Below are 22500 nucleotides of genomic sequence, written 5' to 3' on the forward strand. Positions count from 1 at the left end.
GAGAAGGATTATTGAAGGAGACAAAACGCAGCATGTACCAATGAGCCACCTCCAATGTGAGTCGCAAGCGCACTACAACACACACACACACACACACACACACACACACACACACACACACACACACACACACACACACACACACATACAGGCACACACACACACACACACACACACACATACAGGCACACACACACACACACACAGACACACACACACACACACACACACACACACATAAACTGTTGCAAGGGAGTGTGTGTGTGTCTTACTGAGCTGTAGAGCATGCCCTCGCCATTCATGCCAATGTAGAAGCCACTCTTCATCCCCTGGATGGCCACCACTCTCAAACCCACAGGAATAAGATTAAACAGGGCTGCAGAAGGAGAGGAAGAAAGAGAGGGAGAGAGAGGTTTCAATCGAGAGAGAACCTGGGTGAGAAAGACGGGCAGATTATACAACGCAGACGATGGAGAGAATCGCAGCGAGGCCGCTTCTCATCTCGGCGTTCTGTTGCAGGCGGGCGGCGGATGAATAATACAGGAGGTCGAAAGGCGGAACAGCTCGAGCGTGATGCTGGAGGTTTTGAAGGCGTTTGAAGTGAAGACTTGAAAACCAGGACCCTAAAACCGCTGCAACTCAGCCGATACTGTGAGGGCATCGCCGGGCGGGTCGAACTCCAGCCGGAGGCGTCCGACGCATTGCTTCACAGCCTGTATTTTGGCTGCGTGGCTTGGGATGATTGTACAGTAAGTGGCGATGGGAGCTGGCGGGGATTAAGGGGTTGGGGTGGGGGATGTGCGGTGTGGGGTGTGGGGGGCGGGGTATGCGTGCCAGCACAGGTCCGCTGGCCCGGCAGATTCAATTTCACTCAATAAATATCGAGTGCGCTGCTTTCGCTTGTCGATGGCCGTAAATCTTCCCCGGGAGGTGGTACACGGCGCTTTAGCTGGTGTATGAACCCTCCAGGCCCGGAGGTAGGGAGGGACCCGGGCTTAATGTTAGTCCATTAGCAGCATAATGTTTTTTATTTCTTTTTTTCTTCCTTTTTTTACCCATCCATTATTTTCTCGCGCCAAGAAGCCATTTGCTGATTCCATTATCAGTGTTCAGAGTCAGCTCTGATCGTATATATCTCTTTTCGGTTCTGACTACTTCCCTCTCTCTCCCGACCACCCACGTCACCATAAAGACCGGCGGCACATCATTCGGCGTTAAGACTAAATAAAACTGTTCCGCCCGGGGTCTACTCCACAACAATATAGAAACACACCCTAGCTTTCCTGGAGAAAAGATCTCGAGAAGGACTCGGCATGAAGGCCACGTAGGAGGAGCAGGAGGGAAAGAGAGAAATGAAATGGGGTGCATGAGTCCGGGGGTTTGCAATGATCCGCCGCCAGCCTTCTCATTACCCTGCCAACAAATTGCACAAGTGACCCGAGCCGTCGTTTGTGGAGCTCCAAATGTCCGGCATTTCAATTTACGGGACCAGCGGTTCATTTCTTTTCCTTCATAACCGCTACGGCGGGGGCTGAGAAAATGGTGGGGCGAGAAGAGCTGATAACTATTCAGGGGATGATCTTCGTTCCTTTAACGCCCCTCTCTGTAGGAGGAGGCAGAGTAGGTGGGAGATTTTCAGGGATCTTCGTTTTTCAAAAACCGGACAAACGGGTCCTAAACCATTCAGAAGAAGAAGCCAACCTCCCCCCCCAAACGCCAAGTCCTCCATAAAGGAGCGGTAATCGACTCCGAGCGAATCCAGCCGGTGAAACGAATGCGTTTGATGTGAGAAATGTGGCCCTGTTGGGAAATTGGGAGGCTTTCTGGAGAAAAACAAAAAAGTGGGCTGTTCTATAAATGCCAAGGGCACCTCTCTGGAACAAAAATATGAATCCATGGACGAAAGACAAGTGTGTGTGTGTGTGTGTGTGTGTGTGTGTGTGTGTGTGTGTGTGTGTGCCCGTGTGCGCTCCGTTTTGTTATGCTCTACCCGGCCCTCCAGTGAAAATATCAATATTATTTTGATATAGTAGAGGTTCACCATAATGATGGTGAATAGTTCTTAAAAGATTCCCCAAAATATTGTTGTGGCAAAGAGGTTTTAATGAACTCCTGCGTGGCTGATTTGGCTAATTTAGCCACTTTGGTCCGAACACCCAGCGTGTGGAATTTGTTGGTTCCGGAGATATCTTCTCTCTTTTTTCTTTCAGTTTCAGGAGCTTCAAGCCCTGCAGGTGATTACCGCGGGCGATTGACTGGCGACGATTAAATTATGGACCGCCAACTCAAATTGAACACCGACGTTAATTACTCTAATGGCGTTTCACGGATCTTCTTGTTTCAATTCATTGGGATTCTGCCGGTCTGTCACGACGACCGTGAAATCCGATGCTGAGACCGTATACAGGATGTGAATGAAATATCATCAACCTATATTAATTCTGAAATAATTCCAATCTATTAAAAAAAAAAAAAAAATTGCCGATTTTTACTTCACAAATTAACTTTCTTTTAATCTATTCAAACGATGGACGTGTTTTTAAGTATATCTCTTACAAGAGTTCCGCTGACACACACTCTGCTGTGAGTCTTTTCTCATCATGGTCACTCAATCGATGAACCAAAAAGAAAACCATTGTAAGTTCATTCTCAAAAAGCATTTAAACTTGCATCTGGCTTAAGGTCACAGTAAGTATGCAGATCGCGGAGATCAATTATTGCGCCTGTCGCAGGGTCGCGTGGTTCAAGGGGGGTGGGGGTGGCAATCTATTATTCTAATAATCCAGCGCAGCAATCAATGGGTGAGCTCAGGCCTGAATGCTAAGCTTTCTTCTCGACGTTTCTTCCTCTTCTCACAATCACTCCACTCGGCGCCACTCCACCCCGACTCTCCAATTCTCACTTTCACTCACTGTCTTTTTCCACCCGATCCGTCGACTCTACATCCTTTCCTCCGCCTCTTTGTTTTTTTTTTTTGTTTTTTTTTAATTTATTTTAGTGGGTTTTTTTTCAGTTTTTTTCGCCTCCTCTTTCCAACGCCAACCTGCATCCTCGCGTGGGAGCTCGAGGCGTCTGATAGAGAGAATTATTCATCGGGCGCAAACGGAGAAGAGTGTATTTTTAGTTGCTCGGGGCTGAATTATTTGACGCGCTCCATCTGCAGGCCAGCAGCACTGCTTTGCCAGAGGATTACCCAGAGGTAGGGGAACCCCCCCCCCCAAAAAAAATAAAACAAGCCAAAATCTACCCCCATCAGTAAAGAAAAGAAAAAAAACTCTTGGGGAAAAACTGAGTGGAGCAGTTCTCCCCGAAACCTCCAGCGCGATGGATATGGAGCAACCAAATCCCGATACATACGTTTCCCCTTTTTCCTCTAGTTGTTTCCTTGGAGATGGGTGGAATGTTCCAGATGAGGGGAAAGGTCACCGGCGTTTTTTCTCCTCTGACTGGCTTGACTCCAGAGTGGGCAGAGGTGCGAGAAAAATCTTCCGGTCACATCATCATTAATCGCCCGCTGGCCGTTCTCCCTTCCAGCGCACACCTGTTCACGAGACGGACCCACATCCGAGGAAATACTGGAATTGGGGGGGGGGGGGGACTATGATAACTCAACTCGGCGTTCGTAAACTGCGGTTGTTTCGGGAGGGTTAATACCGCCATCATAACCGTACATGGTTTTTTTTTACAGCGGAATCAATCAAAACAATGGGGCATTGACAACTACGGCGTTAATAAACTGAAAGGGTGGCCGCTTATTCGCTGCCACGGCCGGGATTAGATTCATCACAGACATATGTGTTTTAATAGCGCGCGCTACCATGGATTCATATCAGCATGGAATTGATTTACGGCACATCGTTATGGTTTCACATCTCGACGCTTTAATCCATGCGATTTTATTTAACTATCAAAATTTAACTCGTTGGAAGGCGGGGATTAGAATGAAGGAATAACCTATATATGTTATATAAGTACTGTAACTGGTTTGAAACACACGGCGCGCAAAATGTGTCATGCCTTATGTAACCCGGTGACTCATCTGCGTTAAATGCTGCATGCTGGGAGTTGTATTCTACACCACTCTCTACTCACTGTTGTCGCTGTTCTCGTCTTTACTGCCGTCGATGGTTCCATCTGGCTGCATCTGCAGGTAGAAGCCCTGCTGGCTGAACAGTCGCGTCACAATGCCTTTCAGCTGTGGCTCTGAAACAACACACACACACACACACAACCACACACACACACACACACACACGCACACACACACACACACACACACACACACACACACACACACCCACACACTCAGAGGCAAAGATACACACACACACACACACACACACAAACACACACACAGACCATTGGCCCAGCCAAAGTCCCACCCCACAAAGCATATATCAGAACAATATTCTCATGGTGATGACTAAAAAAACACACTTAGGCGCATCAGCCGTACAAGCAATAATACGTTTTTATGACCATTCCCCACAGAATTAACGCACACGCGAAAGTCTTAACTGAGGTCCGAGGTCATCCAGAAAGAAAGCACACAGTTTAAAAATCACATCATTTTATTTGGAAACAGACAGTTAAAATGTGTAATAACTGTGTAATAACTATCAACATACTCAAGGTGATCTTATCGTCAGCCATTTTCCACAACTGCCCTCCAAATGAATAAATTCAACAATGTGGCGGAAGGTTTGCCTTTTTTTTTTTTTTTTAATCCATTACACCAGGAAAAAAAAAAAAGGTCAACGGCTGACTTTGCCTTTTTTGACGTGTACACCGCGGCAGAAAATCCATAACAGCTTAATATCATGCCACGGCACTAAATCTCCATCTTGAACCGAACTCCTGTAGCAAAGTTTCCTTCGTTTTGTTCATACGATATTTTGCGGGTGATTTTGTTTTGTGTTCCCGAATCATTTTTAAATGTTGGTCCACCTGATGCCACAGTTTGACCTAGAGTGAGCGCCGGCCCAAAGTTTGTCTCCCCCCTCCCCACTCCAATACCCCTGGCTTGACCTCCAACTTATGACAGTGACACCTGGCAGCGTGCCAGGGTGCTGCGGGAAGCGCTTCACACTTTGGTCGGAGCAGATGGCCCCAAGTATATAAGCTCGGGGCGACGGAGGCTCCTCCGCCCCAAGTCGATACCGGGGAAACGGCGTATCGGTGTGAAAAAAAACACTCGAACCACAAGTCTGGTGGCTACGCGTAACACGGGGGCCGGAGAACAGACACTTTCGATCAATCGGCGGAATAAAACAGCCCTTCAGCGGCGGCTCTGCGCCGTTTGTCAATCTCGCTGTCAAAAACGCTTCGGCGATACGGAAACCGCTTTGGGTTCGGGGGGGAGAGGAGAGATACAGTGAGAAAAGCGGGAGGATAATAGGACTTTGCAGAGGTCGCGTCTTTGTGGAGGTTTGCTGGGAACAATGACAGCTTCAGCTCGCTACGGAGGGGGGGGGGGGCCTTTGTTTTGCAGTTGCCGAGTGACTGGAAATGTCCTCGTTGCAGTTCGAAAAACAAAAGCGCCACACGGAACTCCAGACGGTTGAGATCCTTTATTGTTTGCCTGAAAAAAAAGTCAAATGAACTCAAGGATTCGAGCTAACTTTAAAAGGCTTCGGTCTGAATGAAGTCTCCATTCAATCCGTCAATCCTATGCCGATACAATTCCCTGTGGCGGTTTCTCAGAAACAGATCAGGCCTAAGTCTACACTTTGATCTGGACTAACTGAAATGGCCTTTCTCAGTCACGCTTTACAAATAGTCGGAGACTCGCCCGAGCCTTGGTTTAAAAAATCTGATTTCCAGAAGGAAGAGCTAATCTAGGTCTAAGTGAAGGCCTGAATTAAAGCTGGCCAGAGGTTTATCTTTGGATCAATGGACGTGGGCCTCCAGGTGGAGCTTGGTAAAGGAGGAAATGGATCATCTGGACTAAGCTCAAACCTAAACTTAGTCCTGATTGAGATGGAACCCCGTCTGCGAAACCGCCCCTTTGTGATACATGGCAGGCCTTTTTCCAAAAAAATAAAATAAAATAAAATAAACGGATTTCACTCAAACCCGTGCCCAAAAAGTATGTTAAATTGAGCCTAGCTTGCTGATCTGCAAAATTAATCAGTTTGGCGTTTAAAAAAAAAAAACTTGATCCACTCCCGGGGGAGGGAAAGTGCGCGTGCACACTTAAAAGTAAAGTGATGCAGAACTTCCCAGGATTCTTTCCCGCTAACCCCTGTCACCACCTTCTGAGTGGAATTCCAAAGCCCCTAGCAGCTAAGTGTTGCTTGAAGTACATTTACGGCCAATAATGCCATGATCACCAGCTGACCAATCAAAATTTACAATCACGCCGTTATCATTTAACCACATTCATTTGACCTTCACATAATCTCAAACTATCTGAACTATCTGCATACAAAGGAAAGTGCTAGAAACACTACACTCCTCTGCTCTCTTAGTTCATTATGGCTGTTCAGTTGTTGCTCCTTTATATGAAATTAGTTAGCTGGTTATTAAGATACCATCTGGCATTATGCCATCAGTTTATTCCGGCAAAATGGTTTTAGCTACAGAAAATCCTTTTTGGGAACATCTCGAGCCACACAAACTGAATTCAATTCAACAGCTAATTCACCGTAAACTGTAATGGAAAAAAAACGTCATATTACATTTGATTTATGCAACTGATTTATGCAGTCAACAACATTAACAGATTTTAGGCGCTCAATCAAAGCATTTTATTGAGACCGTAGCCCGGAGTGTGAAGGAGAGGAGCTTCATGCACGTCTTACGCCCGAGCAGTGACCTCCGAACAGAGCCGGTCCACGGCCGATCAGCCGTACATCATCCCGGCCATCAGGTCTACAACTCACCTACTGCGGTTGAGCCATCAATTCCTGGGACAGGCCCTTCTCCGTCATCCATCAGCGGTAAGAGCGCTTGTGTGTGTGTGTGTGTGTGTGTGTGTGTGTGTGCATGCTTGTAGATGTGCCTGAGTATTACAGAAAACACCGTTTTTAACGTGTTAAGCAGAACTCAGGTTAAAAAACGCCAGACCTGACTGCCTGCGTTCGCAGCTCTCAGAAAAACCTTCCCCTCATGTGCGGGGCGATGATCTCCGGTGAGACATCCAAATGCAAACAACACTTCATACCTTTCCCGCACGTAAAGGGACATAAACATTTAGAAACATCGACAAATGGCTTTATGACCGTGAAATGGTGAATGGTCACCTCTGCTGATACATTTCGACACATCGGACAGAGGAAGTAGACAAACTATGTCGAGGAACATACCCCGCCCCACCCCACCCCGCCCCAAAAAGCCCACAGTTAAGACACCACAGGGGCAGAACAGAGGGAGAGAATAAAGCCCAACACGGACTGACAAAATAGAACGAGAGGGGAACAAAATGAGGAAAAGGCAGAGTCGAGGAGACGAGGATAAAGAGCAGGAAGACAACTGGGAGAGCTGAGAAAGAGCTTCGGCTACACAAGGAAATAGAAAAGGAAATAAGAGCTTGGTTTGAAAATTGAAAGAAGCCAAACACACACACACACACACACACACACACACACACACACACATAAACACGAGGAAGAATGAAGGAAACGGTACGATTCAGCAGGGAGAGGGTTCGCCGGCCTGTCAGACACAAACTCCCATTTCATCCATTTCCCTTTCTCCGTCTCTCTCTCCCCATCCGCATCCCTTGGAGACCCCGCCCCGCCCCACCCCACCCCACCCCGCCTGCCACACCCCCCCCCCCCCCCTCCCTGGCCGAGGGGCATTGACATGGGCACGGGATGGAGTGGAAGACGAGAAGAGGAACACGGCACACACGAATGGAGGCTGAGCTACTGACCTAGCCTGCAGCCCTTACGGGACACCTGTGGAGGTTTGGAGGGTGCATCTTACGCGGGGGACAGAAGGGAGAAACAACAGTCTTTTAACAGGCAGAATTCATTGCTGTCCAGAGTATTGGCTATTTATATATGCAAATATACTCATGAGAAATCATCAGTGCATATAGAAAAGGGTGATGAGAGTCAGGGTGCACACAGAATCTGTCGGTCCCTCTGCCTTCGGGGTTCGTCCGTGCTGTCTCTCGGGCCCCCTCGTCTCTGCGTGACTTTGTCTAGCTGACGTCATTTGACGTCACTAGGCTTGTCTCACTTGCTGACAGACAGTAAGGGAGACAATGAGACGGACATGGCTCTGTCTCATTGTCTCACTTACGGTCTGTGCATGTCTGTCCGTCTGTCTCTCAGTCTATGCTAGATAGAGACAGGAACCTCAGGTCCGTCGCTGGGAATATTTGTCGGTCTCTGTCCGCAGGATCTCGGGTTTTTGCATCCCCCTCTCCCTGCATGCCTGTCTGTGTCCGTCACTGCTTCATGTCTATCTGTCTGGCTGACATTATTTTCTCTTTTCTTCGGACGGCCTGTCGGTCTGTCTGCATGTGCGTGTCACTGTCTCTCTGACTGTCTGTGTTTCTGGCCGTCTGTCCTTTTCTGTCCGTCTACCCTTTCGTCTGTTTCTCTGTCTGTCTGTCTGTCTGTCTGTCTGTCTGTCTGTCTGTCTGTCTGCTGGGTGGGTGTGCTTGTTGCCCGTCTCCTGATGGGACTGTCTGCTTACAGGGAACAGTGATTTGCACCATTCGCTCGCTGTCTGTGCATCAGAAGCGAAGGGGGTAAGAAGGCGGAGGGGGCGGAGGGGGCGGGGGTGGGGGTGTGGGGGGGGGGGGGGGGGGCTACAGTACCACAGAGTAGTAGGCACCGAGTCTATGTCCATCAATACAAGCGGAGGAGCTCTTAATCACTAAAGCTCGCTCCGTTCACTGCAGCAAAGCTCCCTCTCTGCAATAAACATTTAAAACATTTAATCTGAAAAAGAGCTTTGGTGCACTGCAGCGCAACTTAACTGCCCTCAACACCCCCGCCAATCTGCATTAATATTAAATTAGGCAATTGAAAGCAGCCATAATCACTCGAGTCAAATTGAAGATGAGGATGAAAAAGTGGGTGTATTCAGGCTTTCACCTTATGCCCGATGCCAGCAATGGTTGTAATACCACATTAATAATGGACAACGTCACAACATACATAATAGGGCTGTTCATATCGGGATGTGGGGGGGTCTGGGATGTGGATCGACAGAACCTTATGGGCCTCATGGAACAGGTGGGTTATGGGGGAATGTTTTGTTCCTCTCCAGAAAACCCACCTCTCCTCCGGCTCAGATTGAACACTGACTGCAGTGACGTCGGGGGGGTGGGGGTGGGGGTGGGGGTGTGGGGGGGCGGGGGGGGTATGTGCATCGGGACCCCTCCATACACCACAAACACACACCAAAAAAAAAACAAAAAAAAACTAAAGAAAACAAAAGAAAAATAAAACACTACAGTATACTGACCTGGTCGCCGCCGAACGGGTCTTTTCTTGCCGCTGCAGAAGCGGACCTTACTGAAGACCCCCAAAAAATGCCTCTCGCAGAGGGAGCGGGGGTCTTTGCTGGGACTCGGTCGACGCTTGGAGGTGGAGACCCGGTCGCTGTTCGACTCCCTCGCCTGGCGTTTCTGGCGGATCAGGGAGGAGGCGATCGCAGCCATCTCTCTCTCCCTCTCTCCCCCCTCTCTCTCTCTCTCTCTCTCTCTCTATCCTCCTCTCCCCCTGGAGGTCCGAGCCGAACCGAACCGAACACGAACCCGAAACCGGGAGTCTGAAGTGAGGCGCCGGAGGTCGGTTCCTGGTCGGTGGTGCAGTTCCTTTGTCGCAAAAAGGGAAAAAATAAAATAAATAAAAAACGGATGTTTTTTTGTCTTTTATTTTTGGGGCGGGCAAGGGGGGAGGGGGGAAGGGGGGGGTGTCCCGCTGGTGTGTTCAGCCAAATGTCATCCTGAAATCCACCCCGTTTAAGAAAATCCTCCGGGTCCAGAGCATCATTGCGCCCGGAGCGTCACCGTCCTCAGCGTCCAGGTACGGTTCGTGCGCGGAAATCAGCCTCAAAAATCAGCACGGATCGATTTCACACGTAAAAAAAAAATAAATAAAAAAAAAAACAACCCCACAGGCTACAGCCCGTGTTGCCATGTCGAGAGAACACGCAACCGGTGTTTAACGCGCGCGGCTGCCTGTCACTGGGGTGTGCGCGCACAGGTATTCCAGGTGAACGGCGTCACGTCCGTCTCGCGCACCGCCGCCGTCCTCTCGGTGTAAATCCTCATCGGCACCCGCGGCGCGCGACCACCTGGCTTCGTGGACCCGGAGCCGGACGCAACTTTTCAGGCCATCGGATCGGCCGCGGCGCGGGGAATCGCCGGGTCCGCGCACACTCGCGACTCGCACGCAGGGGGAGACGTCCAGCGGGCGTGCGCCGAGAAATAAACAAGGTGCCCGACAGCGGCGCGCAGGCTCGCCCCGGCTCCCCCCCCCCCCCCCCCCAAAAAAAAAAAAAACGCAGCCTCTGCGAGGATGCAGCAAGCGGTGTCGCTGTTTCAGGTCTGGTGGTGGTGGTGGTGGTGGTGGTGGTGGTGGTGTTGGTGTGGCTGGTGTCAGAACTGAATCCCGATCAGTTTCAATGCAAAGTTGAAACGCCCAAAAAAAGCGCGTGTTGCTGCAGGGAAAGCGCAGCCGCTCGGATGATTTAGGCTGATTTAGCCCCCAAAAGGATGCTGCCAGGTGTTCTCGCCGACAACCGGTGAATGGGCTCTGGTGTAATTTCTCTCTTACCCCCCCCCCCCCCTCCCTCTCTCTCTCTCTCTCTCTCTCTCTCTCTCTCTCTACCCCCCCCCCCCCCCCCCCCCTCTACGCAATCATACGTGATTGAGGTTCGGATTAGGAGATCTCCAGTGTTTAACAGTGGTGGATGGGTGGTCGCATTAAAAGAAAAGCGATAGATGAGTGCAGCGCACATGCCAGGTGCATTAACATTGCAACGGCTTCCTTCAGTCACATGGCTAATCCAGACTTCATTCAAGGGAGGACCGCGTCGCTGGGTGTTGAAATAGTAGGCTGCGCGAAAAGCCCGATGCAGCTTTTGACACAATAAATTATATTCGATCGTTTGAAACGGACCAATTACGGGCACAATAATGTAATGCACCGTCTCCTTGACACCGTTAGGCAGAGCATAGGGGGGGGGGACATGCAGGAATTAGTGATCATCATTCAGATCATTTCTTGTTTGGAGCACAGCGCCGTTATTTATTAGAGGTGTTGTTACGAGTAGAGAAATGTGGAACCATTGATATACACACACACACACACACACACACACACACACACACACACACACACACAGACACACACACACACACACACACGCACACGCACACGAAGCTTGGAAAACTGCCCACGTGGCAGCTGAGAGCCAACTCCAGAACCTAATACTGCACCGCATTACCTGTGTGTGTGTGTGTGTGTGTGTGTGTGTGTGTGTGTGTGTGTGTGTGTGTGTGTGTGTGTGTGTGTGTGTGCCCACGACCACGTCTGTGGGAGGAAGACCACGTGAGTCTTCCTCACAGAGACTCCCCCCCCTCCCTCTCTCTCTCTCTCTCTCTCTCTCTCTCTCTCTCTCGCTGTCTCCGTCTCTTCCCCGTGATGAAACGGCATGAAACATTTAGAGGCTTGTTCACATCCACAGCCCGCACCTTCCAAACTGTGGAGGAGGAAAAAGGAAGGAAGCGTCTCCCTCGACTCCCACTCCCTGTCAGACCCCTTATGTAAGTGCATAAAATAACGGGCGTAAGTGCCGTGCGTGCGGAAGATAGAAAAAGTGTGAGAGAGAGAGAGGGGGGGGGGGGGGAGAAAGAAAGATAAGAAGGGAGAAAGAGAGAGATAGAAAGAGAGAGAGAGAGCGATATATAGAGAGAGACAGATGGAGAGGGAGAAAGAGAGATAGAAAGAGAGAGAGAAAGATAGGGAGGGATAAAGAGAGAGACAGAGAGAGAGAGAAAGACAGAGAGGGGGGCAAAGTGAGTAAGAGACGACGGAAACAAGTGTGGGGGGAATTCTGATCCACTTCCATATTTTAATCGCGAGTGTGTGCGAGAAGTGGCCTATTCCATCTCTGGGGGAAAAGAGTTTGATCGATCACGAATCCCATATGGCTCCGTTGATCATTTCCACAGTGACCCCCCCTGGCAGCAGCCGAAAGAAGAACAAAAAAAAAAAAGAAGAAGACGGAAGAAGAGTGCCGTGAAGCAGTGTGACATGCCGCTCCGTGGATAGGGAGCTCAACATCAGGGTAGCAGCAGATACCTCTGAGCAATGATGAGCGGAGGTTTCGTGGACGGAGCCCATGCGTGCATGTGTACTGTGGATCTTTACCTGCGGACGGTACACGAGCCCCCAATGAGCGCCTGCCCCAGTGTGTGTGTCACCTAGAAAAGCCAGGACAACTCATGTGCACTTTGTGCTGCCGCACCAGTGTCCACAGGTGATTAAAAACCGGGCGTGGCAATTGTACTTTTAACCTGCTAAATATTGTACTGCAATACATTGTGAACCAGCGAAGTAGCGGCATGCTTTCTTTCACATGTACGTATGTATGCGTAAAAACAAACAAACAAAAAAAAACAATATTCCGAGATAAACTGTTTTGATAAAACAAAGTGGAGTTGGATTTCATGTTATTTATGGTTAAATAATTGTCATGGTTATGCGTATGCATGTAATTGCATTGAGTGTGCGTGTGTGTGTGTGTGGGGGGGGTATCTATGTATCTATGTCTGTTTGGTTTTCACATTTAAATTGCAACGCACAAAAATGCCCACAACATTGTAAAGACAAAACAAAAGAAAAGGAAAAAAAACCCCATAATGACCCCATCACACTTCAGCGACAATCCGCTATGCGCCACAACTGGGTTGGATTTCTTTATGTCCACTGACCCCTTGTGGAACAAACAAATAGTGCACCACGAAACTTTCCAGAGCAAAGTCGGTGCAATTTACCTTCTAATCTCCCTCACACCACGGCGCAACAACGGATACCCTCGAAATCTATTCACTGAGAAGAAACTACTTAAAATGTTCTCATGTCAAATAAACAAGTAAACTCTGATCCTACATCCCGAGGATGTAGTTAAACAAGAGCTGAAATGGCACTGAGAAAGAATGATGCAATGAAAACAAATATTATTAACTCGCTTTGTATTGGCTCAAAATGCCAAGATAAGCTTGGGATTACTGCTTATTATTCACTCATTATTATATTATTATTATTCCAACATATTATAACTTTTTTACATTATAGTATAGGTTTTTTCTTGCACAACTTGCATCAATCATCTTGCACAATGATGCAACCATTAACACCCTACTCATATTGATTCTAATGGGTCAAAGGCAAACATCTGTATGATCTATCTCTAACATTGTCAGTGTTAAAGTGTTTGACTAAATATCACCAACAGTAACTAATTGTACAGGATTTTTTACCCTACCATAATGACATCATTTTGATTCATATGTCACAAATAGTTTATAAATAAGTACCACAACCAATGTACGAATTAACTCAATATCTCAGTGAATAAACTCACAGAAATACTGCATATACACGCAGATCTTTTTTTCTTATTCATTCAAGTTCTCCTTCCATGCTAACTCTTGTTATCGCAAAACACATGCAGGTGCAAGCTTTGACACCACAGAGGAAGAGAGGTGCAAACGTTTAAGTCTCGTAAAGAGCCTTACACGACAAAATCCCTGGGAGCTGATTTTGGCCTGTCACAAAGCAACACCGTGTTCTGCTGTTCCTGCATCACAACACCCAAAACCACAGGCCGAACTCCGCACAATGGTGAACGATGCCGGGCATAAAGCTTATATTAACCATTGCAGAGAAGTAGAGTCTGGGCCTCAGCCTGTATAAGGTCAAGTCTTCACATTCCTCCGGGTGTGAAGTCAGTGGGGCACTGAGTTCATTTGTTCACTGCTCCCTTCTAATGTTCCCTCCAAAGAGTTTCATTGAGTACTGCAATGTCAGACGGCTTATCAGAATGATATAAGAAATGGAGAGTTTACAGATCATACATATTCATTGCTCACAAGCAAGGCATCGCCATGTTAAAGTCCAAAAGGCATAAAGTAATGCCTTTGTGACCTGACTTCATTTACTTACCCCAACAGTAGGACACAATTTTCTCTTTAAAGCTCTAAAAGTATAAGCACAAAATAAAAAGTAAACAAAAAAGATCAACTTAAAGCACAATTTCAAAGACAACAGTACAGTCGTATTCACACCAACTTAGACAACTTGAAAGGTATCTGCTGTTTGTTTATGTTTTACAACAACATCGACTGCATGCTGGAGCTCATTAATAATGGGACTAAGTCATGTCATAAAGTTCAGACTGTGCGGGGATACAAGGAGCATGTAGGTGATCATTCAGTGTAGCCAGGTCCTAGAGGTCCCAGCGCACACGCTGCTTTTGGTCCAAGCACCCCACAGGAATCAACTGTGCTTAATGGAGTTTCTAATTGTCTCTGCCCTGAATCTGAGAGCTGCTTGAAGTGAACGCAGTGGAGGTCCTATGTAAGTGGTTCGAGGAGACAGAAAACAGCTATTTCCACATCTCCTTGTAAAACACCAGCTAATTTCAAACGGGAGAAAAATACATTTTAATGGTGTGTTTAACGTATGGGGACTCTTTTTGGGGTTGGTATTCAACAACAGCCATTGAGTACAGCGCTAAGGCAGGAGTTTGGGAAATGACGGGCATCTTCGACACATTGCCAACAATGGTGAGCATGTGTGTGTATTGTGCGACAGGAAGCTTCCCTCTTGCCACTGCCGAGTGTTTTCTTTTATAATACAAAATAGTTTTGTTTTTTTTGTTGTTATACACTCACCAAACATTTTGCATGTACAGGGAATAGAGCACAAGAGATCAGTATATGTGTTTGAAACCTTAAGTTCCTGAAACCAAGATGGGGGTGGTTGAAGTACACCTGCTATGGGTTGGTTTAGGGTAAGGTGTCCATGGTGCTGAAACTTGCATGGGGCGATTGAAGTATATCTGACATGATGCTGTCCATTGTGCTGAAACTGGGGTGGGTGTTGACGTCTACCTGCTATGGCACTGTCCTGGGTGCTGAAACATGGATGGGTAAGTTTAAAAAATACCTGCTATGGGTTAGAACAGGGTTAACGGAGCAATAGACAACTTTTGTGCCGCTGTCCCATAGACAATCGGATCACTTTGCGATCACTCGGTGTGCTCCGTGTAAATGATCGACACCACTTCTGAAATAAGTGAGAAGAAAGAAGCATGTTCACTGAAGAGGTAAATTGATATGGACAAGATTTTTGTTTATTTTTTATTTAGCCATAGACATATATACATAGATGCTGCTTTGAATGCTTCATCAACGTTGCCAACATTTTGGAATGGTTAAGACTGGCCTGTAAACAAATGCAAGTAAATGGGGGAGCGGCAGTTTTTCTGGATATAAAGCACCATAATGCCTACATTTCTCGACAGATTTCAATGAGTCGTTGAAATCCGCCATTCCGGCTAATTGTTGCACGTCGGTTGACACACTTCCTGTGATGCACGGCCGCAAATCGCTCGCTTTCCCGGGGATTCGTACCTGGTGGCAGTCTGAATTCATAGTGATATCGTGGCTTATAGGGAACCAATCTAAACGCAGATGGTTTCATTATTCCATAGCCATTACACTGTGCAATCAACATTAACTTCATAATGATAAGTAAAAACAAAAAAGTTTCTATTGCTCCTTTATGTGTCCCTGAAACTGGGATGGGTGTTGAGGTCGAGCTGGTGTGGCGCTGTCCGTGGTGCTGAAACTTGGTTGTGGGGTTGAGGTCTACCTGGTGTGGCGCTTTCCGTGGTGCTGAAACTTGGTTGTGGGGGCGTCAATTAACCTGCCATGGCGCTATCCGCGGTGCTTCATTTAGGGGCCTGACGCTAACGTGCGGGGCCCTTAACACTTAATCCCTGCATCGGTGGTTGTCCTTTCGGTCTGCTTTTAGATGCAGCGATCTACCGTGTTTGTCTGCAAATAGCTCAGTCTCTGGCAACGTGTTTGTGCTCTCTCTCCCTGTAGTAGTGCAGGGATGAGGAGCCGCGCCGTCACTGCGCCGAGCTCTCCAAAGACAAAACTCGGGACAGGTATGAGGAGCACCAGATGATCCCCTACTGCATGTAACCCACACACACTCAAGACCCCCGATAAGACACCCACCCCCCCCCCACCCCCCTTCCCGGAAAGCATGGTGTCTATGCGCTGCGGGGTGCTGTGTGTTTTGTTCTCTCACCGTTGTTGATAGTGGTCGACTTCGATCGTTGTCCACAGAAACACTGCAGCATATGCGCTCCTTTCTGAAGGAATGGCCTCAGAATCCTCATTGATTTGGGTTGGTGGGAGCCTTCCTCAATCCGAGCAACACAGCGCTATATCGCAACACAGCAGGGTCAGGTAGCATGGCGTAGCCAGCTCGACTGTAGCAGCCAGCTCTCCGTATGTGGGCTCACATCAGCCCCTCACAACGCCGGAAGGGCATCACAGTCTGCGGGACACAGAACGCCAAAACCAGGCATCGCGACTTGTTTTTCCTCCGTCGCGCTGCTTTCCGCGTTCCGCCGGCGGTCACGGCGCTTCCCTCCGCCACGACAGACAGTGCAAGGACGTGAGAATCTGCTCTTAATTGTACATCGCCTGTCTGTGCGTGTTCACCAGCAGCGGACGTAACGGCAGAAGAGGAGAGAGAGGGAGGAGGGGAGAGAGAGCGAGAGAGAGAGAGAGCAAGAGAGAGAAGTGGAACGGGAGCGAGAGGGGGGTTGAGAGAGAGAGAGAGGGGGAGAGAGAGAGAGAGAGAGAGAGAGAGAGAGAGAGAGAGAGAGAGAGAGAGAGAGAGAGAGAGGCAGGCGGCGTGCACGCCAAAGTTAAACTGCAGGGCGAAGTGTCGGGGCCGGCCACGGGTGAGGCAATGCGGAGCTGACACTCCGGGTTGTATCAGTTGTTCGGACCCTCAGGGCCAATTGTTCCGCTGATCCGCCGAGAGCACACGGACAACGCGCAGCCTACGTCACCTGCAGCCCCGCGGTTTAAAGACAAACGGCGCTTCTCGGTGCACGGAAGTCAATACGGACCCGACGGGTGCAAGTTCAGTGCGCACACTGCGGTCAGCGGGTGCTCCGGCAAGCGGGTCGAGAATTCAGGGGGTTAAATGTTCAGAAAATAAAACAAGAAAGAAAGAAGGGAAAAGAAAAGAAAGGAAGAGAAGAGAAAAATGAAAAGAAAAGTAAGAAAAGAAGTGAGATGGCATTGTATTTTAATAATTATGATGATAATTTATAGGCAGCAATACGTGGGGTCGAGGGCAGTCGGCCCCTCGTTAAAGTTCAATGGAAGAGTGTGCTTTGGTTCACTGTTCGGGTGTGTTTTGTGATTGCAGAAATTCATTCGTTTCCGCCAAGGTTACAATGTAATTCTATAAACGGGGGGTGTTTGCCGTCGTGGTTGGGTTTCCGACGCCGCGACTAACGGTGTGTATGATTCTGAAGTAAGGCTGCATTAGGAATGATTACGGCTTCAATGATTAGCACGATTATTTTCCTCAATATTGTGTGCACGATTATTTATCAGAATTATTCATCCATTTTGGGGAACGGAATTATTTTATGACACTTTGTAAATCAACAGGAAACTGCCTTCACAATAATAGTTTATTTTATAAACCTATATATAAATAAAACTAAGGTATGTGGTAGGTTTAACTGACTTCAATTGTAAACTATATATAATTAAATAAATTGTGTGTAGTGGGCTACACATTTTTGTTTTACATTGTAACAAATCTTTGAGGCATGTGTAACGGAACCCAAAAACAAAAATGAAAATATTTCAAAACACGTACATGATTAATGCATGTTCTTTGTGTTATGTACATCTCTGGAATGTATACAAATGTTGACAGTGTTGTTGTTATTGTTATTGGATTTTTATTTTTGTGTATCTTTGTGTGTCTGTGTATTGCGTGTCAGTTGTCTGAAGAAGCATATATATTTATGACATTTAATACGCTACGCTTTGAGTTTATATCTTATATTCATTTAGTTAAAGTCAAATCGCAACTGTATCTGCGTGTCACTAGACTGCACTGCTATCACGTGATCTGTGTACTCGCTCAACTTGCACATGTATGCTCTGTGCCGCCATCTTGGTGAGGTTGCGATTGTTGATCACAAACTCCATCTACACTATTGAATCGCCGATCTGGATGAAAGTCGAAAAACGCCATGTTGGACCTGCCCTGGATACAAATGTTTTTCAGATTGTCTGTGGGTTCATCGGATCCATGACATCCATAAAGGTCTGATGTCAGTTACTGTACATCTGCACATGCCACCATGTTGGTGAGGAACCGGTTGCTCATCATTCTCACATGAGTGTGCGTTGCGGCGATTATAAAAAAATATAGTTTTTTGCCAAATTATTTCACAATAATGGACCGATCTAGATCAAACTTGGATGATGGCATCTCGGGTCTGCCCCAAATACATATTTTATTCATATTGTCTGTAAGTGCGGACGATCCATGACATCCATAGACTGCTGACGTCAGTTTTTCATTGACAATAGGGGTCCAGCCCCATTAATACAAACACTACTACTACTACTACTAAAATTATTATTATTATTATTATTATTATTTGTAGTAGTAGTAGTAGTAGTAGTAGTAGTAGTAGTAGTAGTAGTAGTAGTAGTATTATTACAATTAATTAATTACTATTATTGTTGTCATTGTTATGTTATAGCATGGCTGATAAATTTACTTAACGTCAAAATCGAAATTACCATCTGACTAATCCTTATTGTTAAGCTCAAATATAAGACAAAATATAATGATGTCAACCATGGTTGACAGAGGTGCAGCTGTTGCCCGTTTTGCTTGGGACCAATTTGTCCTCAAGAGGGCGCAAGATCATAAAGTATTTCAATACTGAGATTTAAAGGGGACCTATTATGAAAAACTCACCTTTTCAGTGCTTGTGCACATACATTTGGGTCCCTGACGGGCCTACTAACACACAAACTGTGAAACAAGACAACCAGGTCAGGTTTTTTTTTTTGTTTTTCTTTGTTTTTCTGCATCCGTCATAAATCATGTCATCCGACAAGCCATCTTGAATCTTGAATCCATTCAGATGTATCTACAAAGACAATGTCACAGTGGGTCTCCTTAGAATTAGAACTAACCCCCATCTAAGTAACTCCACCCAGAGCTTGGCTAGGAGCTAAGCTAAGAGCTAAGCATGGGAACTGCTCTGTTGGCTGCACAGACCAGCACAAATCAAAGAGGAATTAATACCAACTGTCCGGGACAAAACTGCAGACGATAGAAATGTAAGTATTTAAAAAAACAACAGTGTACGGTCGGTCCTTGTAGATCTAACATGAGTGAAGATTCAGCAACTGGATTGCTTATTTCTCGCCTCAAGTTTCTTGAGAAACAGATTTTGGTGGACTGATGAGGTGAAATAAGTGAAGCTTTGCGGACTCCATACAACAGAACCCGGAACTCAATAATAACTGCAATATTCTGGTCAAACAATAAGACACAGTAGTCCTGGCAGCCACGTAAAATACTCCAATGCATATATGCATATTCAATTACTTTTCCAAACAATTTCGTAATGATTCTATACATCCTCCATCTGAATAGCCTTACTTTACAGTGGCTGATAAATTACATTCATTTCCCTACTTTGTAATTATTACCATACAATGTTTAATGTATACAGTGTTCATGAAATGAGATTTTTTTTTTTAAGTCAGCAAAATGCCTTAGCACCAACATTCATGCAAATAGAAAAAGGTCAGAGAGGATAGAGGGAAGCGGCTGGGTGGGGATAGCTGGCATTCCACCCAGAGTCAGGGAAACAGCAATGGCACCATATTTATCTTAGTCTCGCAACTGTCGGAGCCTATCACTTCTATGCCAAGAGAGAAAGGGAGAGAGGGATGTTCAGCAAGGAAGAGGATGGGGCGGACTCTGTCATTTGAAGTTCTTTATAGAAATCATCCCACATACTCGTAAAGGCCAAATATTTAAAACACAACTCATCACAAAACACCCTGATACCCACCCAATTTTATTTAGCAACGTGTGGTCAAGTCATTTGCACAGAAGAAAAATGATCACATCACACCACCTTTTATACCCTTATCTGTATATAGGACCGGCCGTGTCCTGTCCTGTCTGTATTTGAGCCCACTCAGGTCTGTCTGTAACGACACTGTGGGCCCTCTCTCATTTCACTTGTTCACGTGTCAACAGAGGGTACGGAAAGCATTCACCTTGTAAGCCGATGCCGGATGTAAGGGCACCCGTACATGCGTCTGGATAAAGCTGACGCGTCACATCGGGATTGAAAACACATTCATTTCCATTAAGACAGTGATTCCAAATAAAATCTGTCTGCGACAAAATGACTTGAATATGACTCTGACGAAATGTTGCTCATGCAATGCTGTAACCGCTGACCAACAATGGGATTATATTCAGTATATTCACAGTGCATCGATTTGTGCCCTAATTTCTCTTCATAGGGAGTTAATTAGGACAAGAAGCCTACTACACAGCTGTGAATACAGAATTTAAAAATAACCATCTAAATGCAACAAATGCAAAAATGACAAGCTTTGCATTTGTGTAGTTGTTGGAAAACAGCACCTTATGAATTTTCCATAATTTTAAAACTGGAAACAAATTGCGGTGTCAAGCGGTGACTCAGAGACTCCAGCTCCTGAAATATTTGAGTTGACTGCAGAGACACAAGCACATATCCACATTTCATATACCTTCGTTTTGAACAACTATTTCACTCCCACGACTCCAGTTGACACAGCACAGAGCGCAGACTGGAAGTTGTTATTTATTTCAAAACGCAGTTCATAACCGCGTTTGAGGTCGTCCAAATCTGAACCTTCGGGCTGAGTGTCAACGTCCAGAGCTGTGTCACTTTCATACGGATTTATCAAGGCTCGGCCAAAAATAAAAGGCAGAAAAAGCAGCTTTTAGACATTAAAGCCTGATTCACACCGAATACAGCGAACGTCAAGAACAAAACCGGAAGTTTGTTCGACCCATTCATTCCTATGGAGAGTCGGTCTCCGTACGCAAAAAGCTGTGACGCGTTGCGGTGCAGAATATCCACGTCCGTTCGAGGCTCCGGGATGAGTTCAAAACGTTCAACTCATGCGACAAGTTTCGCTCCGACTGACAAGTTGTTTATGGATGACCGGATTTACATTTAGGTCAGTAAATAAGTCACGTATATATTATAATGACGTTGTTAACATTCACCTTGGATGTCACTACATTCACTATTTATAAATCTCTTTTCAGTGTAAAAGGTTTATAATACACACAAAGTGAATTGTGTATTTTTTTTTATTGCACTTTGTAAACACTATAGGAAGGGAGTTTTTCAACTTTCATTCGTGATAAATGTCCAGCTGATCAAAGTTTTTCCTGTTGTGCTGGGGAAAAAAAAAAGAGCTCTCCCATTTATTTGCAGTGCGAAATTCCTACGCAGTTCCTCCGACGGCAACTAGGGATCTGAAAATAGGGGATTGTGATTTCCTGCGAGGCCCTGTGTTGTCAAACTGCTGCCTTCTAGAACTGTTAGTGTTTGCATTCAGGAAGCTGCCAAAACCGCCTGTCGCCAAATGGCAAGTCTGCAAACTTGAGGTTAGAGATCAGGTGTGAATACAACAACACAGGAATAAAGACCCGCGTCTCACATATCGTACCAGTGGCATATAGTTTCAGCGAAGCCGATGAACCGTTCCGAAACTTACACACATTTCTCTGGAAGAACATAAAAATACCGTGCCTGTTGTTTGCCCCGTCTGAGAAATATGCATCAATAGAGTCGTCTACTCTGCTGACGTTTCAAGTTTGGGGGGGTTAGCGTGAACAACATTTTTATACTGAAATGTGTAAAATGTGCAGTCGAAGGCTTACATCACAGCTTCATGAGAGAAAGAGAGGCAGAGAGAGAGAGAGAGAGAGAGAGAGAGAGAGAGAGAGAGACAGAGACAGAGAGAGAGAGAGAGAGAGAGAGTCAAGGAGCCGTGCAAACATGAGATAGACCAAAACAAGCACTGGATTGTGTGAGAGAGCTGTGGTGTGCATTACAGAGAGCGGGGATTTCAAAAGTGTGGAGGGTGAGAAAGGGATGATAGATTTAAAATATGAAGAGGCAGCGACAGCATTGTGTGTGTGTATGTGTGTGTGTGTGTGTGTGTGTGTGCGCGCGTGTTTTAGTGGGTGTGCAAGGGGCACACTCACTTCCTTTCAGGATAGGGGAGGGAACAGAAGACGCTGAACTCAGCCAAACGTACCGGCTAATGAAATTCTTCCGTCTCTTGAGGTGACAGAGTAAAGGCCTCGGCTGACCTCAAAACAGGCGTCGCCACCCGGTGCACACCTACTCCATCTCAGTGTG

The 22500-nt window shown here is 46.6% G+C and overlaps 1 protein-coding gene across 3 annotated transcripts in view; it reads right to left on the minus strand.

Annotated features, from left to right (window-relative positions):
- Window positions 1-16389, minus strand: part of fgf12a (fibroblast growth factor 12a) — a gene marked incomplete at its 5' end in the record, with an annotated part of 24139 nt that extends 7750 nt beyond the window's left edge. The window contains 4 exons of one of the 3 annotated variants that reach the window (XM_080010635.1): window positions 273-376; window positions 4093-4203; window positions 7877-7924; window positions 9427-9622. In XM_080010635.1, the coding sequence (XP_079866761.1) occupies window positions 273-376; window positions 4093-4203; window positions 7877-7924; window positions 9427-9622 (459 nt within the window). Of the gene's footprint in view, window positions 1-272; window positions 377-4092; window positions 4204-7876; window positions 7925-9426; window positions 9623-16298 lie in introns of those variants that run through there. The other 2 variants (XM_080010637.1, XM_080010636.1) reach the window with 2 other exon arrangements.
- Window positions 16390-22500: the final 6111 nt, after the last annotated feature.

The sequence above is a fragment of the Zeus faber genome, assembly GCF_960531495.2.
Source record: "Zeus faber genome assembly, chromosome: 12".
In the NCBI taxonomy this organism is placed as follows: Eukaryota; Metazoa; Chordata; class Actinopteri; order Zeiformes; family Zeidae; genus Zeus; species Zeus faber.